General features: G+C 39.4%; 4 protein-coding genes across 5 annotated transcripts; 3 read left to right on the forward strand and 1 right to left on the reverse strand.

The window, feature by feature from the left end:
* LOC18781929 (golgin candidate 6) lies at positions 2,553 to 9,441 on the forward strand. Of its 2 annotated transcripts, none has more exons than XM_020560582.1 (20): positions 2,553 to 2,764; positions 2,865 to 2,925; positions 3,007 to 3,062; positions 3,177 to 3,304; positions 3,412 to 3,464; positions 3,765 to 3,911; positions 4,037 to 4,110; positions 4,203 to 4,272; positions 4,495 to 4,548; positions 4,822 to 4,917; positions 5,368 to 5,418; positions 5,517 to 5,603; positions 5,713 to 5,826; positions 5,906 to 5,977; positions 6,356 to 6,538; positions 6,699 to 6,802; positions 6,991 to 7,039; positions 7,122 to 7,187; positions 7,437 to 8,198; positions 8,628 to 9,441. In XM_020560582.1, exons 2-20 carry the CDS (start codon positions 2,902 to 2,904, stop codon positions 9,177 to 9,179), a joined length of 2,742 nt encoding a protein of 913 aa, XP_020416171.1. In that variant the 5' UTR covers positions 2,553 to 2,764; positions 2,865 to 2,901; the 3' UTR covers positions 9,180 to 9,441. The 2 variants fall into 2 exon arrangements, with proteins under 2 accessions (XP_020416171.1, XP_007214888.1); XM_007214826.2 differs by lacking the exon at positions 2,553 to 2,764 and adding an exon at positions 2,796 to 2,813 and having other exon boundaries at positions 2,888 to 2,925.
* Positions 9,866 to 12,030, forward strand: LOC18783841 (glucuronokinase 1). The gene is made up of 6 exons (XM_007215526.2): positions 9,866 to 10,251; positions 10,342 to 10,491; positions 10,586 to 10,774; positions 10,878 to 10,994; positions 11,089 to 11,249; positions 11,639 to 12,030. Exons 1-6 carry the CDS (start codon positions 10,027 to 10,029, stop codon positions 11,880 to 11,882), a joined length of 1,086 nt encoding a protein of 361 aa, XP_007215588.1. The 5' UTR covers positions 9,866 to 10,026; the 3' UTR covers positions 11,883 to 12,030.
* Positions 12,287 to 13,830, reverse strand: LOC18782268. The gene is made up of 2 exons (XM_007217359.2): positions 13,299 to 13,830; positions 12,287 to 12,971 (listed from the first exon to the last, which is right to left on the reverse strand). Exons 1-2 carry the CDS (start codon positions 13,737 to 13,739, stop codon positions 12,813 to 12,815), a joined length of 600 nt encoding a protein of 199 aa, XP_007217421.1. The 5' UTR covers positions 13,740 to 13,830; the 3' UTR covers positions 12,287 to 12,812.
* On the forward strand, positions 13,932 to 17,467 carry LOC18784054. The gene is made up of 9 exons (XM_007217193.2): positions 13,932 to 14,976; positions 15,169 to 15,224; positions 15,306 to 15,388; positions 15,500 to 15,578; positions 15,934 to 16,044; positions 16,373 to 16,482; positions 16,677 to 16,760; positions 16,948 to 16,985; positions 17,161 to 17,467. Exons 1-9 carry the CDS (start codon positions 13,998 to 14,000, stop codon positions 17,229 to 17,231), a joined length of 1,611 nt encoding a protein of 536 aa, XP_007217255.1. The 5' UTR covers positions 13,932 to 13,997; the 3' UTR covers positions 17,232 to 17,467.

The raw sequence follows: 17,519 nt of genomic DNA on the forward strand, positions 1-17,519 counted from the left end.
TCCTAACAAATAAAACCAGGGCCTGGTAAACCCCAATATTGGACTGGAGGACAGCCCAAATTTAATCTTGGGCCTACTTTGGTTTGCTAGAGTTTCTACCACAAAGGCTTTGTGTTCCTTTTTTTCGTGGTTTGTTTTGTTTTTTGGCATGCGGGCTGGGTACTCTGTGCAAACTAAATAAGCTTGAAGTGGGCTCGAAGGCACAATAACCCAAAATGCTTGGGCCGAGGACGTAAGTTGCCACTTATAACTTGCCAGATTTGACATTGATGGGTCTCGGGTCAGTGAGTTTACACGTAATTAATTCTCTATTTTTTATTTTGGACAAATTACAGTAAATCCCACAGCCTATAGGGTCATTTATGAGTTCATATATGATTTTGATAACATTTACAAGTACATACTCAACGTTGTGGAAAACCTACAATTTGCCCCCTTCGTTAGCGAGATCGTTAGAAAATCCGTTATCTGCCAATGTATCATTTGTGGGACCTATTTTTTAATTGACGTGGGGTTCCACGTGGACAGAAAACTAATAAACTATTATACAAAATAAGTAAAATTATATTAAATAATTAATTTTCATTTAAAATCAAAAGAAAAAGAAAATTCATTCTCTCTCTCTCTCTGAAAGAATGCAAGAACATGAAGGAACTTCCCCGGGCTCAACTAGTGACTCTGTCTGTGTTGCTCAACTCACGAGGCTCCGTCGTAGTGAACCCATCATCCACAACTTCATCCGGCAACGGTAGAGTCACTGTCGCTCGTAGGCTCCCCGACCCTAATGGAAGGAGATTTCGGGACTAAATGGGTATCGGGTATGAGGATCCCCGAACTTGAAAAATCCTTGACGGATATGGAGAGGGGATGGTATTGATGTTCCCATCCTCGAAAATATATATGTTTATATTTAAATAGATAAATAAATAAATATATAATTATAATATTTATGTTTAACCCTAAGTTAACTCCCCTCTCTTAATTCTTCCTAATCTTCTCTGAAATTTCATATTGATGTGATTTTGAATAATTGAGTTGAACTTTATAGTTAATTTGGATGTGTTGAATGATAATTTAATATGTAACTTAATGTTAAAATATATGATATTTTTTTATGAAAAAAATTTGGGGATTCGGGGCCGATATAGGGGATAGTCCCTCGACGGGGACGGGGATGGGTTCAGGGACGGAGGTGGGGATGGGAATGGTATTGTCATACCCAGTCCCTACCCGACCAGTGGTGGATCCACAGAGGCGCAATGAGGTGCAACTGCACCTCCCCTTGCTGAAAAGCCATGGAAGAAGCTGGAAACTGCCCCTCTGCTGGTGTGCCCGCCATGTGCTCGTCCTAATGCCTCAAAGATGTTTTATCAGTTTGTTGCGCCAACAACGTACAGCGCGATCTTTTTTTTTTAAAAAAGCTCTGGCCAAAATGACGTCGTTTTGGACCAGAGTTTAAAAATAAAAATAAAACAACGTAGTGAAGAAAAAGCCTTACCTTCTATAGAAGACGATCGTCCAATCCAAGTTTAGAAGCCTTAAACCCTTACTCCCATCCACTGTTCAAATGTAATTACTAATTAATCAACTAGGAATTAGAATTTTGGATTGAGAGGGCTCGGTGTTCTCGCAGCAATCTATGCACTAATGTGCTGATATCAAACAAATTTCTGAATAAAAAATACAAATATCTTGTTTTTACTTTTCTTGTTTAGCAAAGGCAAAGCAAACCCAACAACAACAACAAGGTCTGGTTTTGTTTTTCTTCTTCAGTAGCAAAAGGCTCTTCGGATTTATTTATTTATTTAATTTAAGGCTTTTTGGAATTTTCTTTTAAGTCTACAAGGGGCACACTGTAATCTTTAAATGGTCTTTAGAGTTTTTCTAAATGTTATTTTTATTTTTACTTTTCTGATTTAGCTCTCTGTATTTGTATGATCAATAGCAAATTTAAGCAGAAAGTGACTATGCGCGACTCGAGGTATGATCAATTATGATTCATTTATTTAATTGAGAATTTGATATGCATTTTGATTAGATTAATTGAGATTGATTTTGATTAGATTAATTGGTATTGATTTTGGTTAGATTAAGAGCATTTGAAATAGTTTTTTTAAAGAGCTTTTATCCCTTTAAAAATTGCACATCCGCTGAAAAATTTCTGTATTCGCCCGACCTATTGCCACCAGTGCACTGTGCACCCCAAAAAGGGCAAATGCTTGTTAGACTAACAAAATCGAGAGAAATTGAGAGATATTCTGTACCACTTAACCTACTCTGCTGGACAGCCCAAATTTAATCCTGGGCCAACTTAGGTTTGCTAGAATTTCTGCGACAAAGGCTCTGTGTTCTTTTTTAGTGGTTTGTTTTGATTTTTGGCTTTTGGGCTGGGTTTTCTGTGCAAACCGAATAAGCTGGAAGTGGGCTGGAAGGCACAATAACCCCAAATGCTTCCGCCGAGGACGTAAGTTGCCATATTTGATATTGATGGGTCTCGGGTCAGTGAGTTTACACGTAATTAATTCTTTTTTATTTTATATTATCAAAATTACTTTTTCTTCTTAGGCTCAGCGAGAAGAATAGAGTGTTAGCGTAGCTGTGCCATGTTCTGCGTTTTGGTCAGGACTTAGAATTTACCCAAAAAAAAAAAAAAAAATCCTCGAAAGCAAAAGTGAATCTCTTAGATTAGATCGATCACTTCATATCCCTCTCATCGATTCGTCAGCTTAATTGATTATCTTCCCGGTTTCAGTTTCTCAAGCAGGCAAGTCATTTTGTGTTTCAACAAATTTTGCTTCCAATTTAGGGTTTCTCTGATTAATTCGCGCTAAATTTGGCTGAATTTTCTTGGTGTTTGGTTGCAGGATTTCTCGAGTCTCAGTGTGACCTGAGAAATCGGCAATGGATTTGGTCTCTGGTTACAAGGTGACCTAACTTCTCACTCTCTCTCTTTGTCTTTCTTTTGTCCTTACAAACTCGTTTGGTCTCTTATGGCTTCGCGTGCAGGGGGTTGTAGGGCTCGTTTTTGGCAACGAGAAATCTGGTTCTTCAAATGAAGATAGGTACTTCCCTCCTTCTATATTCACCAAATCCATACACACTACTCCCGCTGTTGCTTAGTTATAATTGTTGAATGGTATGTGACCAATCTACTCTGTCATTGTTTCAATATGTAGCTATGTTGAACGCTTGCTCGATTGTATTAGCAATGGTAAACTGTCAGAAGACAGGAGGACTGCTATGCTCGAGCTTCAATCTGTTGTGGCAGAAAGCTCTAATGCACAGCTAGCATTTGGAGCAATGGGTGATTGCTCTTCTTCTTGTTTGCAAATTGCAACAGTGGTTCAGTTTTTCATTTTATGTTTGTCATCTATGACATTTTTCATTCATTTATTTTTTTCTTTTTTGCAGGCTTTCCTGTTATGATGGGCATATTAAAGGAAGAACGCGATGATGTTGAAATGGTTGCTAAATTTTCTTCTTCTTTTCACATTTCCCCTTAATCGCTTTGTTTTTCCCGAATTATCATGGTGTAGAATCCGTTGTGGTGTTTTATTGAAACTGTTCGGGTGCCACTGATGGAACTGTTTTTATTTTCTGATAGAGATATTTCACTTGTTCTGCATCTTTTTAGGAATGCGAATGTGATTGTTATGTCCTTTTCACCTGTCCCAGTGATTCTTATGAACTTTCCTCCAAACCTAATTCTTAATGTCAATTTATATTCATGCATAAAGTCTCATTTATGTTTTCCGCATATGCAGGTTCGAGGTGCCCTAGAAACTCTTGTAAGTGCCTTGACTCCTATTGACCATGCAAAAGGCCCGAAGAATGAAATTCAACCAGCTCTAATGAACGCTGATTTGCTCTCCAGAGAAGCAGACAACATTTCACTTCTTCTGAGTTTGTTGGTTAGAGTTTTATATTTGCAAAATTCTTTTCATCATTCTATTTAAAGTTGCTTGATTTTTGCTATATTTTCTTGGTTCATGCACATAGTTTGACAATGTTATATTTACTTTTGTTGTTTTTACAGTCAGAGGAGGATTTCTATGTACGATATTACACTCTTCAACTTTTGACAGCTCTTCTCACAAATTCTCCAAATAGGTATCAGTTTAGAACTACTATTTCCCTTTAGTCTAATTTTTTTGGATTCTTTTAGTGGTTTTAGAAATAATTTTTTCTGAGTTCCTCTTCAGGTTACAGGAAGCCATTCTGACCATACCTCGTGGTATAACTCGCTTAATGGATATGCTTATGGATCGTGAGGTACAATTCACTGAATGATAATTTATCATTTTGCATTTAACTTTATTATCAACATGTTTCGCTACAATTTAACTTTTAAGCTAAAATTCATGTTTATTGGTCACCTCTCTATTTGAGGATTTTTTTGAAATCTTTTGGAACCTATGAATTATTGAAATATGATTGTGGTATCAATCTTTTCCTGTTGTTCAGTCATACTGAACTTTTGTGTTTTCCTTCTAGGTTATACGAAATGAGGCCTTATTACTTCTTACTTACTTGACCCGTGAAGCTGAGGTAAGAATTTTCTCCTACATGATCCTTTGTCTCTTCTTTTTATTTAGTTATATTTGTTGAACTTGTGACTGAAAAGTGCGTTTCTTTCCTTTTTTTGAAAAGAGACTCAATATTTTGTTGGTGTAAACAATAAAATTACAATCAAGTGGGCAAGATGTCCTTTCCGAAAGTACAACAGAACACTAATACATAAAAGCTATCAATTGCTAAACCATCAGAACTGAAAAGTGTGTTTTTACCTTTTTATTAACTGATAGATTATTATGATTTCAGGAAATTCAAAAAATTGTGGTCTTCGAAGGTGCTTTGGAAAAGATTTTCAGCATCATCAAAGAAGAAGGTGGTTCTGATGGTGGTGTTGTTGTGCAGGTAATTCTCTTTGACTAATTCTTTTCATATTTAATTCACCGTGTGACTTGTTTAAGGGTCGTTGCTGATAAACCACTTGCCAAGCTTCCTTCTACGGATTAGTTTTGTAAAATTGACATGAATCTAAAGCCTTTCTTTCTTTGGTAGGTTTAGACTTTATAACTATACTGATATTTTCACCAAATTTTATAGGTAAAATAAATATTTTCCACTATTTCACTTGAAGGGATGCAAATGTTTGTTTGTTATGTACTAAATTTGTAAAACACTTACTTGTCATGTTCTAATGCCTTGCTTATAGAGGGATATCTGTTGGCACACTGTGTTACAAAATAAAATGTGTGTGTATTTCATAAATCAAGTTCCCATTTCTAATACCTGCTAATCTCTAAAAGAAATTGAGAAATCAATTGATTTTGGAAATGGTTCTAATGTAATACACTTCTGCAGGACTGTATTGAATTGCTGAACAATCTTATTCGGAAGAATGCATCTAATCAGGTTTTTAGTTTTTGCTGTTGCTCTTATTCTTGTAATCATTGTTGTAATTTGTGCATTTGGTTTCTTTTTGCTTCTAATTAAAAGCATGTGTCATTCAGGTACTACTGAGGGAGACGATAGGATTTGACCCCTTCATGTCAATTTTGAAGCTACGAGGGAGTACTTACAGCTTCACTCAACAAAAGGTTAGATACTCGATTTTCATAACTTTGTATTGCAGACTGTTTTATTTATTATGGCACAACTCTTACTGGTAATTTGTTGTTGACTTTGAATTAAACTCCATGCCAGTAGACAATTAATCTACTCAGTGCGTTGGAAACTCTTAATTTGCTAATAATGGGAGGTTTGGAGGCTGATCATGGAAAAGATGCAAATATGCTGACAAATAGGACAACCCTTGTTCAGGTAGTCTATAATACTCTCTCACTAAATTAAAAATTCTGTGATATGTAGTCTTTCTGATTTTTTAATTTGCTTGATGTAGAATAAAGTCTTGGACCATCTTCTGATGCTGGGTGTGGAAAGCCAGTGGGCACCTGTTGCTGTCCGTTGTGCAGTAAGATAGTTCTTCACCTTCATCCTCTCTCTCTCTCTCTCTCTCTCACACACACACACACACACACACACACGCGCACACACACACAAAGTCCCACCCAACAAACGCATCTTTTGATAGTATGTCACTATATTATATACGACCAATCAATGTCAGCTGGACATAAAAGTACTTTACCTTTGAGCCTGTCATTATGGACTAATTACATGAACTCTCCGTATCTGTTTCCCTGAAACTTATGTGGCATGCTAGGTGATAAAATTAATACTGATTTTCAAAAGGAAGACACATATTTGGTTTAGGAACTTTTTGGTAATGATGTTTATATAGTTCCTTGTAGAGATTGATGTAATTGTTAGGGTTTGTTCACTTTGTCAGGCATTACGATGTATTGGTAATCTGATTGCCGGACATCCCAAGAATATTGATGCCCTTGCAAGCAAATTTCTTGGAGAGGGGCTGCAGGAACCTGCTTTGAACTCAATTCTTCGAATCATCTTGCGGACATCCAGTATGCAAGAATTTGTTGCTGCAGATTATGTTTTTAAGAGCTTTTGTGAGGTTGATAATGTGTATATGCTCCTTATACCATTGATTACTTTGCTGTGCTTCGTGGGCATATTTAATTTATTACTGGCATACGAAAATTACAGCTTCATGATCATATACTTTTTACTACTAATTTTATGTTATAAATTTTCTTCCACCTGGTTTTTATCAGAAAAATGCTGATGGCCAAACTATGTTAGCATCAACTTTGATTCCTCAACCTCATTCCATGGCTCATGCTCCTGTTGAGGAAGATGTGCACATGTCCTTTGGAAGGTTTGTGTATTGTATGTGCTTTTTTTCACTGCATGCTTCTAAATTCTGTGTTTATTATTTCAGGCTTGATTGAATTATCAAACCTTTGTTGCATCAGCTAAAGCTTGATCATCTTATTCTTTTCATCTTTCTTTGTTGGAAAAGCTACTTGCACTGACTAATTTTATAATAATTTGATTCTCTTGCAGCATGCTATTACAAGGTCTTAACTTGAGTGAGAATGATGGTGATCTTGAGGTAATGTAATACTTCAGTAGTATCTGAGTTTTGTAAAAGACTAGAATATATCTGTCCCATTAGCTAATATATTGAGGTGCAGACATGCTGCAGGGCTGCTAGTGTTCTTTCTCATGTAATGAAGGACAATATCCAGTGCAAGGAAAGGGTATGCAGTTATATCGTCTTCTGAGATCTGTCTTCTGATGTAGCAATTATTTGATTTACTGATTTTATACCAACCATGTACTTGCATTACCTTTGATGCTCGCTTTGTTGTATTATCACTCATCAAAAAGAAAAAGAAGTAAAATTGTCGTCACGTTAAAATTTTTATTGGGATTGCTTGCTTTTGGAATGGTATGGGCAATTACTAGATCACTCTTAGAATGTTCTAATCTTATGAAACAATTTGCAGGTTTTGCGTATTGAACTCGAGGCACCTACACCATCTTTAGGTGCTCCTGAGCCTCTAATGCACCGTGTGGTAAAATACTTAGCCCTTGCCTCTTCCATGAAAAACAAAGATGGAAAATCAAGTGGAAACTCTTATGTTGAACCAATTATCTTGAAATTGCTGGTCACTTGGCTATCTGATTTCCCTAGTGCTGTGAATTGCTTCCTAGATTCACGTCCCCACATCACATATCTTCTTGAGTTGGTCTCCAATTCGTCTACTACAGTGTACATAAAGGGATTGGCGGCTGTTCTTCTTGGGGAGTGTGTAATCTACAACAAATCAGTTGAAAGTGGGAAGGATGCTTTTACTATAGTTGATTCTATAAGCCAGAAGGTTGGGCTCACGTCATACTTTCTGAAGTTTGATGAGATGCAGAAAAGCTTCCTTTTCACCTCTGCGAGGGCTACTCAGCCCCGTAAACAATTAACCAGATCTGCTTCTGCTAGTATGGTAGAGATTGAAGATGTTGATGAGAATAATTTATTGGATCAGAAAAATGAGGATCATCCAGTTCTCTCCTCAATCTTTGATGCTTCATTTGTAAACCTTGTTAGGAGCTTGGAGGTGCACATCAGAGAGAAAATCGTTGAGGTTTACAGTCAGCCAAAGAGCAAGGTGGCAGTGGTGCCAGCAGAATTGGAACAGAAGAGTGGGGAAAGTGATAGGGAGTATATAAAGCGGCTGAAAGCATTTGTGGAGAAGCAATGCTCTGAGATACAGGTATTGTTTTGTGTACACAAGCTCTTGGCTTCTCGTTTTCTTCGTGTCATTTTTTGCACTATGAAATCTTTTTTCTGAAGAGTTTGTCACAACGTACAACAATAGTTAGGACTTAAGAGGCAGTCAGTAGAGAGGTGTTTGGATCCGGCCATAAGTGGGCTAGGGCTATTTATGGGCGGATCTCTGCAAAGATGTGGATTGGAGCCTCCATGGGTATTTAATGGTGTGGGTTGGCCTCCATCTATTTTCCAGAAATGCAATTTTCAACCACGTATGCAACACCATTCAATCCTGAGTTTGATAGACGTGCCCTTTGTGATGTAAATGAGTACCCTAGTTGTTTCTGGAATAAGCATGCCGTTGTATGAATGCTTGAATATAATTGTATTAAAAGATATGGTTGGTTTGATATTCTTTCTTGTCTTTTAGGACCTCCTTGGTCGCAATGCAACTTTGGCTGAGGACGTGGCAACGACTGGTGTGGGCAGCAGTTATGCCCGGCCTGAGCAGGGTGCGGGATCAGACAGAGTCCAGGTAGAGACATTGAGACGAGATCTTCAAGAAGCATCTAAACGGTTGGAGTTGCTCAAGGCAGAGAAAGCCAAAATTGAATCGGAGGCATCCATGTATAGAAGCTTAGCTGGTAAAATGGAATCTGATCTGAAGAGCCTGTCGGATGCTTACAACAGTCTTGAACAGGCGAATTTTCATCTGGAGAAGGAGGTGAGAGGCCAGCAGGGCGTAGGAGGGTCTTTGTCCGTTCCAGATGTAGAGGGAATTAGAGCAGAGGCAAGGGAAGAAGCGCAGAAGGAGAGTGAGGCAGAACTGAATGATCTTCTTGTGTGCCTTGGACAAGAACAGACCAAGGTGGAAAAACTGAGTGCAAGGTTGTTGGAGTTAGGGGAGGACGTGGACAAGCTGCTTGAAGATATTGGAGATGATATGGGCCTGCCTGCTGATGGTGAAGAGGAGGAAGACTGATGATGATGCTGACGTCTTACCTTTTATTTTTATTTCATGGCGTGATCTCATCATTCATCCTCCTGGTATGGAATGGATGGTGGTGGACGGGGTTTATGCTTGGCTCTGCCTTTGTACATTTCTGGTGGAATTTGTACAGTTGATATTTATTATCATTAATACTCGAAGATTCTCGATCAAACTGTTTTTTTCTTCCTCCTCAAATTTAGTTTATACTCGTTTGATTGGTAATTGTTCAAAGTTTCAATTTATTCCCTTTCCAGTATTCTTCAGGTCTGTCTTGTTTTTTGCTAGTTTTTGGACTGATAAAAGACCTTCAGATTTCATTGGAAGGGAGAATCGAATTTAGGAGCTCGAATGGATGGTAAATGCTCTTTAACACTAGGCTACAAGCCCTTTGCAAAAGTTCATATTTCTTTTTTCACTTGAGTTACAAGTCCCGTGCATTGATTCATATTTCTTTTCCTTAAAAAAAAAATATATATATTCGTAGGGAAAATACGTCTAGCCAACCAAACAAGACACCTAAGTCGAAAGAAAAACAACTGTACTTTTGACACAGAGAAGTCTATTTACCGGGGAAAAATGGTAAAAGTGATTAAATTTGGTTAGATTAATTAAAATTAATGGCTATTAATGAAGAGAAAACTAGAAGCAATAAGAATAAAATAGAAATTGAGTCAGTGGTGACGTGGCTAGATAAAAGAAGTCTCGCCTGATTCACAACGTCAGACAAACGACTGCACATTGACAGCCAGCAATATAACAAGTGCTCACAGCCCACCCGACAACGCAGGAGTTTGAGTTCGAAGATCCAGTGGTTGTCAGCTGAACTTTCAAATCGAAAATGGGTGACCACCAGGCCAAGAGCGAAACTGCGTCGTTGATCGAGCACAGGGCCTACGCCAGGGTGGGCCTGCTTGGGAACCCGAGTGACGTTTATTTCGGCCGGACGATCTCCTTCAGCCTTGGCAACTTCTGGGCCACCGTGTGTTTGCAGCCGTCCGATGATCTCGTCATCCAACCCCACCCCATCCACGACCTCGTCGTTTTCAAATCCCTAGACCACCTGGTACCTCCCTACACTTGAATTGCAATTACACAAAAATTGAAATCTTCAGTTTCTGCGAATGAAATGAATTATAAAAATCAAAATCAACAGGTGAATCGATTAGATAGTGAGGGTTATTATGGAGGCGTCCGATTGCTGATGGCAATTTGCAAAGTCTTCCTTGATTATTGCAAAGAAAACGAGATTCAGTTAGAGGCTCGAAATTTCACTCTCTCATATGATACTAATATCCCTCGACAGGTATTATCAATTTATTTTCCATTACACTTAATTTTAGTGATTCAGTAAGGTAGGGGCTTTTAAGCAAGTAATGAAGTTTCTCTTTCACTTTCAGACAGGACTTTCAGGGTCTAGTGCTATTGTCTGTGCAGCCCTGAGCTGCCTTCTTGATTTTTACAAGGTTAGGCATTTGATCAAAGTCGAGGTCCGCCCCGGCCTCGTCCTTAATGCCGAGAAGCAACTTGGAATTGTTGCCGGTCTTCAAGATCGTGTTGCCCAGGTGTATGGTGGCCTTGTTTACATGGTACTCAAATTTCAACCATTCCCTACCTAGCCTCTCCTTTTCACATTTCAACCATTCCCTACATTACATTGCTTCTACTTGTAGTAACTTTTTAACTTCCTAGGAATTTGACAAGGAGCACATGGATACTTCGGGGCATGGCATTTACACACCCATGGATGTTAGTCACCTCCCCCCTCTTCACCTTGTCTATGCCGAGAATCCAAGTGATTCCGGGAAGGTTAGCCTTCCACTTTGTTAGTGCTCTCTCATTGTTTCCCACCTGCTGTGCAATTTGTATAACAATTAACACATTTATTTATTCGTAAGGGCAGGTACATAGTACGGTTCGTCAAAGGTGGCTCAATGGCGACGAGTTTATAATATCATCCATGACGGAAGTTGCAAATATTGCACTAGAAGGAAGGACGGCATTACTTGAAAAGGACTACACTAAACTAGCAGCGCTCATGAACCGTAATTTTGACTTTAGAAGGTTTGAGATATCTACATTTTGACTCATAATTTGATTATGTGATTGCCCGACTCTGATCCCTGAAGCTCACATATCTGTTTATTTGGACTGCATTAGAGTAAATAAAAAATTAATTTGAAAAGGAAGGTGATTGCACAACATGATGTTGTTCAGACTATTGCCACACAAGGTTGATTGCACAAACTGTACATTTGTATGCCACATCTTATTCATTTTCTAATCCCCTTGACAGACCAGAAAGCTGGATAAATAAAAACAAAAAAGATACATGCCTCATACATGACACTCAGCTGGGCTGGAGTCGCACCTTATTTTTTGAACCATCTTCATATTTCTAGCGTTTTATGTGTCTTATGGCTGCTCAATACTGGTACATGGATGTTGTGCAGAAGCATGTTTGGAGATGATGCTCTCGGCGCTTTAAACATAGAAATGGTGGAGGTGGCCCGAAGTGTGGGTGCAGCATCCAAATTCACAGGTAGTGGTGGGGCTGTAGTCGTATTTTGCCCAGATGGTCCTTCACAAGTGAAGCTCTTAGAGGATGCTTGCCAAAAGGCTGGTTTTAAACTTGAACCGATACAAGTCGTTCCCTCTCTTCTAAATGAGGTTGATCTTCAAACTCTCTCAAAATAGGCGAGTGCTTGGGGTCTTTTCACTTTTGTTCTTGACACCCTCCCCCCCTTCTCTCCCCGTCTCTCATTGGTTTATATTGGTAAAGTTGAACTGTCAATTTTTGGTGGATGCTCCATTAATAAAAGGGAACGACGTTAATTTGATTCAATTGCTGTCAGCTTGAATGCCTATACTTCCAAATTTCAGAGGTAGAACTGTCAATTTTGGTAGATTGCTCCATTTATTGATAAAAGGGAACGAAGTTATGCCAGCCTTAACAGAGACCAAGAGGAGTTGAAGATCAATTTTATTTCCATTGTGTAGAGAATGTTGAGATCAGAGCACGACTGAACGAAAAGACGACCTTCAACACTCAAATGACTGTATTTCTATTGACGGCAACGTTTCAATCAAAAGTACATTGGCCCAAACTAAAACTCAAAGTAATCTCTATAAGAAAGCATGAATTAGAATAAATTTTATGATCAATAGAACATATACAACATACCACCACTAGAGCTAGAGCTATAGAGATCTTGAGACCCCACCCTAAAAAAAGAAGAAAAAACCCAAGAATAATACACACAGCAATCAGCAAAAAGCTAAGCTCGATCAGAACCAAGAAACAGTGCGCTCTCTCTCTCTCTCTCTCTCTCTCTCTCTCTCTCTCTCTCTCCCCCTTTTTCTGTGCTGAGCTGAGGTTACGTGATGAGAAAGCACTTTCCAATTTCTAGGCCTCATCATATCTTGTGGTTAGTTTGGCTACATAACTCACTCATGCTAACTCAAATTACCAGAAAAGAAACATCTCCTACTCCCTACCTCCTGAGCATTTTATGAATACAGGCTACAGCTGCAGCTGCCAGTGGAAGAGCAACATGCTTCAAATTTTTCTTTCAAGATCTTAGTAAACAACCACAGCCACCAACAAGCTACTTAGAACCAATTCATTCACGGGTCACATAGTGAATTCATGAGCTCCTGCGGTGAGCCCCAGATTGGAAGATCGAGTAGAGATTGGGTTATCTGTTCCTCTTGTTCACTACACATTGCTTCCGCTATGTCACACAGATTCGAAACATCACCAATGATAGCTTCCTGGGCTTCTGCCTGCATGGAGGAAGAAGGATTAAGGATTGCAATTATATTGTGCCAGTGGAACCAAAATATTCCAGGGCCAAATAAAGGAATTCAAAGAAAATAATAGCAGAACCCTAAAATGATCTTTGATTATTGGGAAATCACAGAAATCTTTGTTCTCAATTTTCCACAGGGTAAGTGTAAGAATGCCAAAATCAGCTCAACTGAGCCCCGAATTGGTGTCGTGGAGCATAAATTTCTGGCCTTGCAAAACCCTAAGACCCAAAATCTTTCAATTTTCATAATTCCCCACCAGCTAAACAATTGTAAAACCAAAAGAAAGAAATGCCCTTTTACCTGCAAGAGAAGCTCATCCACCACTGACCCACAAACGGACTCCGCCCCTTGAAGCTCAGAAGGACCAGAACCAGCCAACGACGCCGTTTTCTCTCGTTCTTGCTCGTTCAATCGATGTTGCTGTTGTTGTTCTTGAAGATGGCACGTCCTCTCTTCCACTGCGCGCAATGTGCTCGACAAAAGTTCCCACTGGTCGATCTCCGCCTGGTACTGAGTTTTGAGCTTTAAAAGCGACTTCTTCTTCCGCTCTCTCCGGAGTTTCTCGGCATCCTCCTGTAGATCCGCGGCAGACGCAGACGGTGGAGCCCGGAGCGACGAGTCAGCAGATGGGTCGACCCGGCGCTTCTTCCTGCGCTTGAAAACGAAGCCGTCTTCATTCACGAGCTCCCAGTCTTCGTCGTCTTCCCAAGCTGCTGCTCCTGAAGGTGTTGACTCCACCATTATTGCTCACAACGCAGCCACGAGCGGGAAAAACTGAAAATTTGAGACTGATCAAAATTTTAAAGTGACAAAATTCGCTCCAGTTGCCTTCAGGTGGACACTTCAGTAAGATGATGTGTTATGACATGCCACATGCCGAGAGAACGGCGTCGTTTTCACTTTCTCAAGGAAAACGACACTCCGTTTTCTTTTTCTCGGTTAATATGACAAACGACATCCCATCCCTCTCCACCTCCTCTGCCCTCCTGCTGCGTTCCAATGGCTAAACCAGTCTCTCTGTCCCTTCTCTTCCTTCGTCCAACACTCACACTCTCTCGCTTACTGCAACCACACCCAATCCTCAGAGCCGTACTCTCTCGACCATGGCCGTCCTCAACGATGTCGTTTTCAACCACCTCCACTCCATACCCACTTCAGTACGACCTGATCGTCAACCGCCCAACTCAGTCCTCGCTCGACCACACTCGCCGCAGACCCGCCCGACTCAGCAAACCCGACTCAGATAACTCCCCGGATTCCGAATCAGACTTACCGGAAAAACCCGCCTCCGTCTCAGAGTTGGGTTTCGAGAACTGGCTTGATGAGAAGCTGGCTTCGGCGGAGATGGACAAGTCGAAGAGGAAGTACTACAACAAGAGGAGGAAGAGGATGTACGGAACCGATTCGGAAGAAGACGAAAGGCGGAGGGAGGACGAGGAGAGTTTGGTGGAGTTGAAGCCGGAGGTGGTTGAGTTCAACACGTTGCACAAGAGAGAGGAGGAGCTCTACTTTTACGACACGTTTACGTATCCATGGGAGAAGGACAAGCATTACAAGATGGTGTACCAGCTGGAGAAGAAGTACTTTCCTGATCAGTGTCTCGACAAGGCGTTTCTTGAACCAGGTCAATCCAGTCCCAATGCCAAAGGTGATAGTAATAATGTGAAGGGGAAGGTGAAGCGAAAGAAAAAGAAGGATGGGGATGGTGGGGAAGTGGAGAGTAATAATAGTAAGGGGTTGGTGTTCTTTGAGGAAGATGAAGAGAGAAAAGAAAAGGGCGAGAGAGATTTGGTGAGCAATGGGAGTAAAGATGTTACAGAGAAGAAGGTGGAAGACTTCTTTAAGTGTTTGAAGAAAGTCCCCAATAAAGATGCTGAGGTTGGTAATGGGGAGCCATATCTTTTGACAAGGACTACTGAGCTTCCTCCCAAATGGGATGGTCCCTATGGGACTGTGGTTTTGGTGAACAAACCCAAAGGTGAGTCTCTACTCTCTACATTGCTTGTGTCTGTTTTCCATTAAAATCTGTTCCTGTACTCTTCTTCATATCTCCATATGCTTGTTTTCAATATTTTGTTGCAACTTCGAGAAAAAATGGCAACATTGTTAAGTTTGACTTTTGTTGAATAAATCAAAAGATAAAGGAATGATGTTGCAATTTGCAATACAGGATGGACTTCTTTTACAGTTTGTGGAAAGCTACGTCGCCTAGTCAAAGTGAAAAAGGTGCCTTTCAGTTTCAGATGTTGCGTTATACCTTGCCATATAAATAAATGCTCATATAACTTATATTCTGGTGGATTACAGGTAGGGCATGCTGGAACTCTTGATCCTATGGCAACTGGTTTATTAATTGTATGTGTTGGAAAAGCCACTAAGGTGGTAGACGGGTAGGTATTTGGATGCCTTGCAATTCATCTAGTTCAATTGCTAGTAGGCCACATTAGATGGTGATATATATATTTTTTGAATAGAAAGGGTTTTAATATATATTACTGCAGATACCAAGGTATGATCAAGGGTTACAGTGGTGTTTTCCGATTGGGGGAGGCTACTTCAACTTGGGATGCTGATTCACCGGTGTGTTTATCTTTTACGACCAACATGAATCTCATTTTGGACTAAAATTATATGCTTGCGGTTGCTTGTATATATGTTCTCTATTCTGAAATCATGATAACTAAAACCAGAGTACATAGTTATCCACATTCTGACCTATAGATTGGGAAAGCCGTTTTACTCCTATGTAATTTTTGATTCAATTTTATTACTGAAACGTCAATTATAATGCATCATAGCAGTTGTAAATATTGTCTGGTGGATGAACTTATTTGACTAGTCTCTAAGAACTACTATTATTGCCCCTTTTGTTTAGTATTTCAGTGCAAGCTTATACATGTTCTAAATTTTTCTCCCACACCACTCTCTTATGCAGGTCATTCAACGTGAGCCCTGGGAGCATATCAAAGATGAAGACATAAAGAAAGTTGCTGCATCCTTTTCTGGGGAGATCTGGCAAGTACCTCCAATGTTTTCTGCCATCAAAGTAAGCATTTTGTGTTCTACATGTAGTGATGACTCTAAGATAGGTGTTAGCAGAGACATAGTCGAGCCCTGGCGATTTCATATATTAAGTCCAAATAATGTGTGTTTCAATGTAAAATGTCATATGAACAGCAAGCTTGGTGAAAAGTGTAGCACAGGCTTCAGTTAAATTATTGGCATATTCAAACTCTTATACTTTGTTTTGAACTTTTTGGCTATGACATAGCAACTGTCAGGAAACTTCGTGTTTTCCTTTTCTGAATCGCATGCATATATTCTGTGGATTCTAACAGATTTAATCATACTCAAATTTCACGAACATGCAACAGGTTGGAGGTGAAAAGATGTATGAGAAAGCAAGAAGAGGAGAAAGCATTGAGCTCTCACCTAGACGTATATCAATTTTCCAGTTTGACATTGAGCGCAGCTTAGATGACAGGTGCCCTACTTTTGTTGGTATTTGTTTACTGTTGCCTATTTAATTAACAACCTTTGTCACTCTAACACCACGCTTTGTTGCTAAGTTGTATCTAGTGTGTCCAGGTAGAATTCATCAATTTATGATACTTCAGAAGTTCTGAGCTCTTATGTTCTTGAGCCTGTATATATTTATGATTTATTGTATTTCTGCAGACAAAATTTGATTTTCCGGGTTACTTGCTCCAAAGGGACATACATTCGGTCGCTATGTGCAGATTTGGGGAAGGCTCTCGGAAGGTATTCAGTTTTAAGAGACTCATTCTTGACTCTGAAATCTCCCCCTTTAAATAATTGTCATCCTATACTAAAACTATTTTACAAATGAAGAGAGGATAGAAGTTTTATCTGTCAAATGAAATTTGTTTGAGCTTCTTTTTCATAATCTGGATTATGGGTTGACGTATTTTGAACTCTTCATTTGCAGCTGTGCCCATTTAACTGCTCTTCGAAGAGATTCAATTGGTAAGAGCCTTAATTCTTGACTTTGAAGTGCTGATTAATTGCGATAATTTGACCTTTTCTTTTTTCACATGCGGACCAATTTCATTGATCGATATTGAAACTTATACCGTACATTGAAGATTAAGTTGTTGAAATTAATATATTGTTAACTGGTAGTTACCGATCTACTTGGCAGGGGAATTTTCCGCAGACAATGCATGGGACTTCAAAGAGCTGGAAGAGGCAATTACCAAAACTTATTTCTAACTATGATTGCAATCTGATTCTTTGGCTCACGAGTTTTGAAGCTTTGGCGAAGTACACAAGACTACAAGAGGATCGGCCAATTCTTTTTCAAGCTTATTATAGCCATAAAAATTGTGATTCTTTTTCTTTTATCTTTTATTTTAATTTAAAATGTAACATATTTTTGTGTGTTAATTTAAAGTGTAGCATTAATCATTTAAGAAATTGAATTGTGAGAACTTGAGTTCATGATCGAACGATTCTTTGAGGCAAAACTCATTAAGACATCACCTTGGTTCAGAATTGCAA

Source organism: Prunus persica, chromosome G3, assembly GCF_000346465.2.
Source record: "Prunus persica cultivar Lovell chromosome G3, Prunus_persica_NCBIv2, whole genome shotgun sequence".
Taxonomy (NCBI): Eukaryota; Viridiplantae; Streptophyta; class Magnoliopsida; order Rosales; family Rosaceae; genus Prunus; species Prunus persica.

Bases quoted from the DNA above. Each gene is read 5' to 3' on its own strand.
- LOC18781929 (XM_020560582.1), top strand. From the start codon at position 2,902: ATGGATTTGGTCTCTGGTTACAAG. The intron at 3,912-4,036 runs GTTAGAGTTTTA...TTGTTTTTACAG, and splicing joins CACTTCTTCTGAGTTTGTTG to TCAGAGGAGGATTTCTATGT. The intron at 6,539-6,698 runs GTTGATAATGTG...GGTTTTTATCAG, and splicing joins TTTTTAAGAGCTTTTGTGAG to AAAAATGCTGATGGCCAAAC.
- LOC18783841 (XM_007215526.2), top strand. From the start codon at position 10,027: ATGGGTGACCACCAGGCCAAGAGCGAAACTGCGTCGTTGATCGAGCAC. The intron at 10,995-11,088 runs GTTAGCCTTCCA...TCGTAAGGGCAG, and splicing joins ATCCAAGTGATTCCGGGAAG to GTACATAGTACGGTTCGTCA. The intron at 11,250-11,638 runs GTTTGAGATATC...GATGTTGTGCAG, and splicing joins CGTAATTTTGACTTTAGAAG to AAGCATGTTTGGAGATGATG.
- LOC18782268 (XM_007217359.2), bottom strand. From the start codon at position 13,739: ATGGTGGAGTCAACACCTTCAGGAGCAGCAGCTTGGGAAGACGACGAA. The intron at 12,972-13,298 runs GTAAAAGGGCAT...TCCTCCATGCAG, and splicing joins TGGATGAGCTTCTCTTGCAG to GCAGAAGCCCAGGAAGCTAT.
- LOC18784054 (XM_007217193.2), top strand. From the start codon at position 13,998: ATGGCTAAACCAGTCTCTCTGTCCCTTCTCTTCCTTCGTCCAACACTC. The intron at 14,977-15,168 runs GTGAGTCTCTAC...TTTGCAATACAG, and splicing joins TTTGGTGAACAAACCCAAAG to GATGGACTTCTTTTACAGTT. The intron at 16,483-16,676 runs GTGCCCTACTTT...GTATTTCTGCAG, and splicing joins GAGCGCAGCTTAGATGACAG to ACAAAATTTGATTTTCCGGG.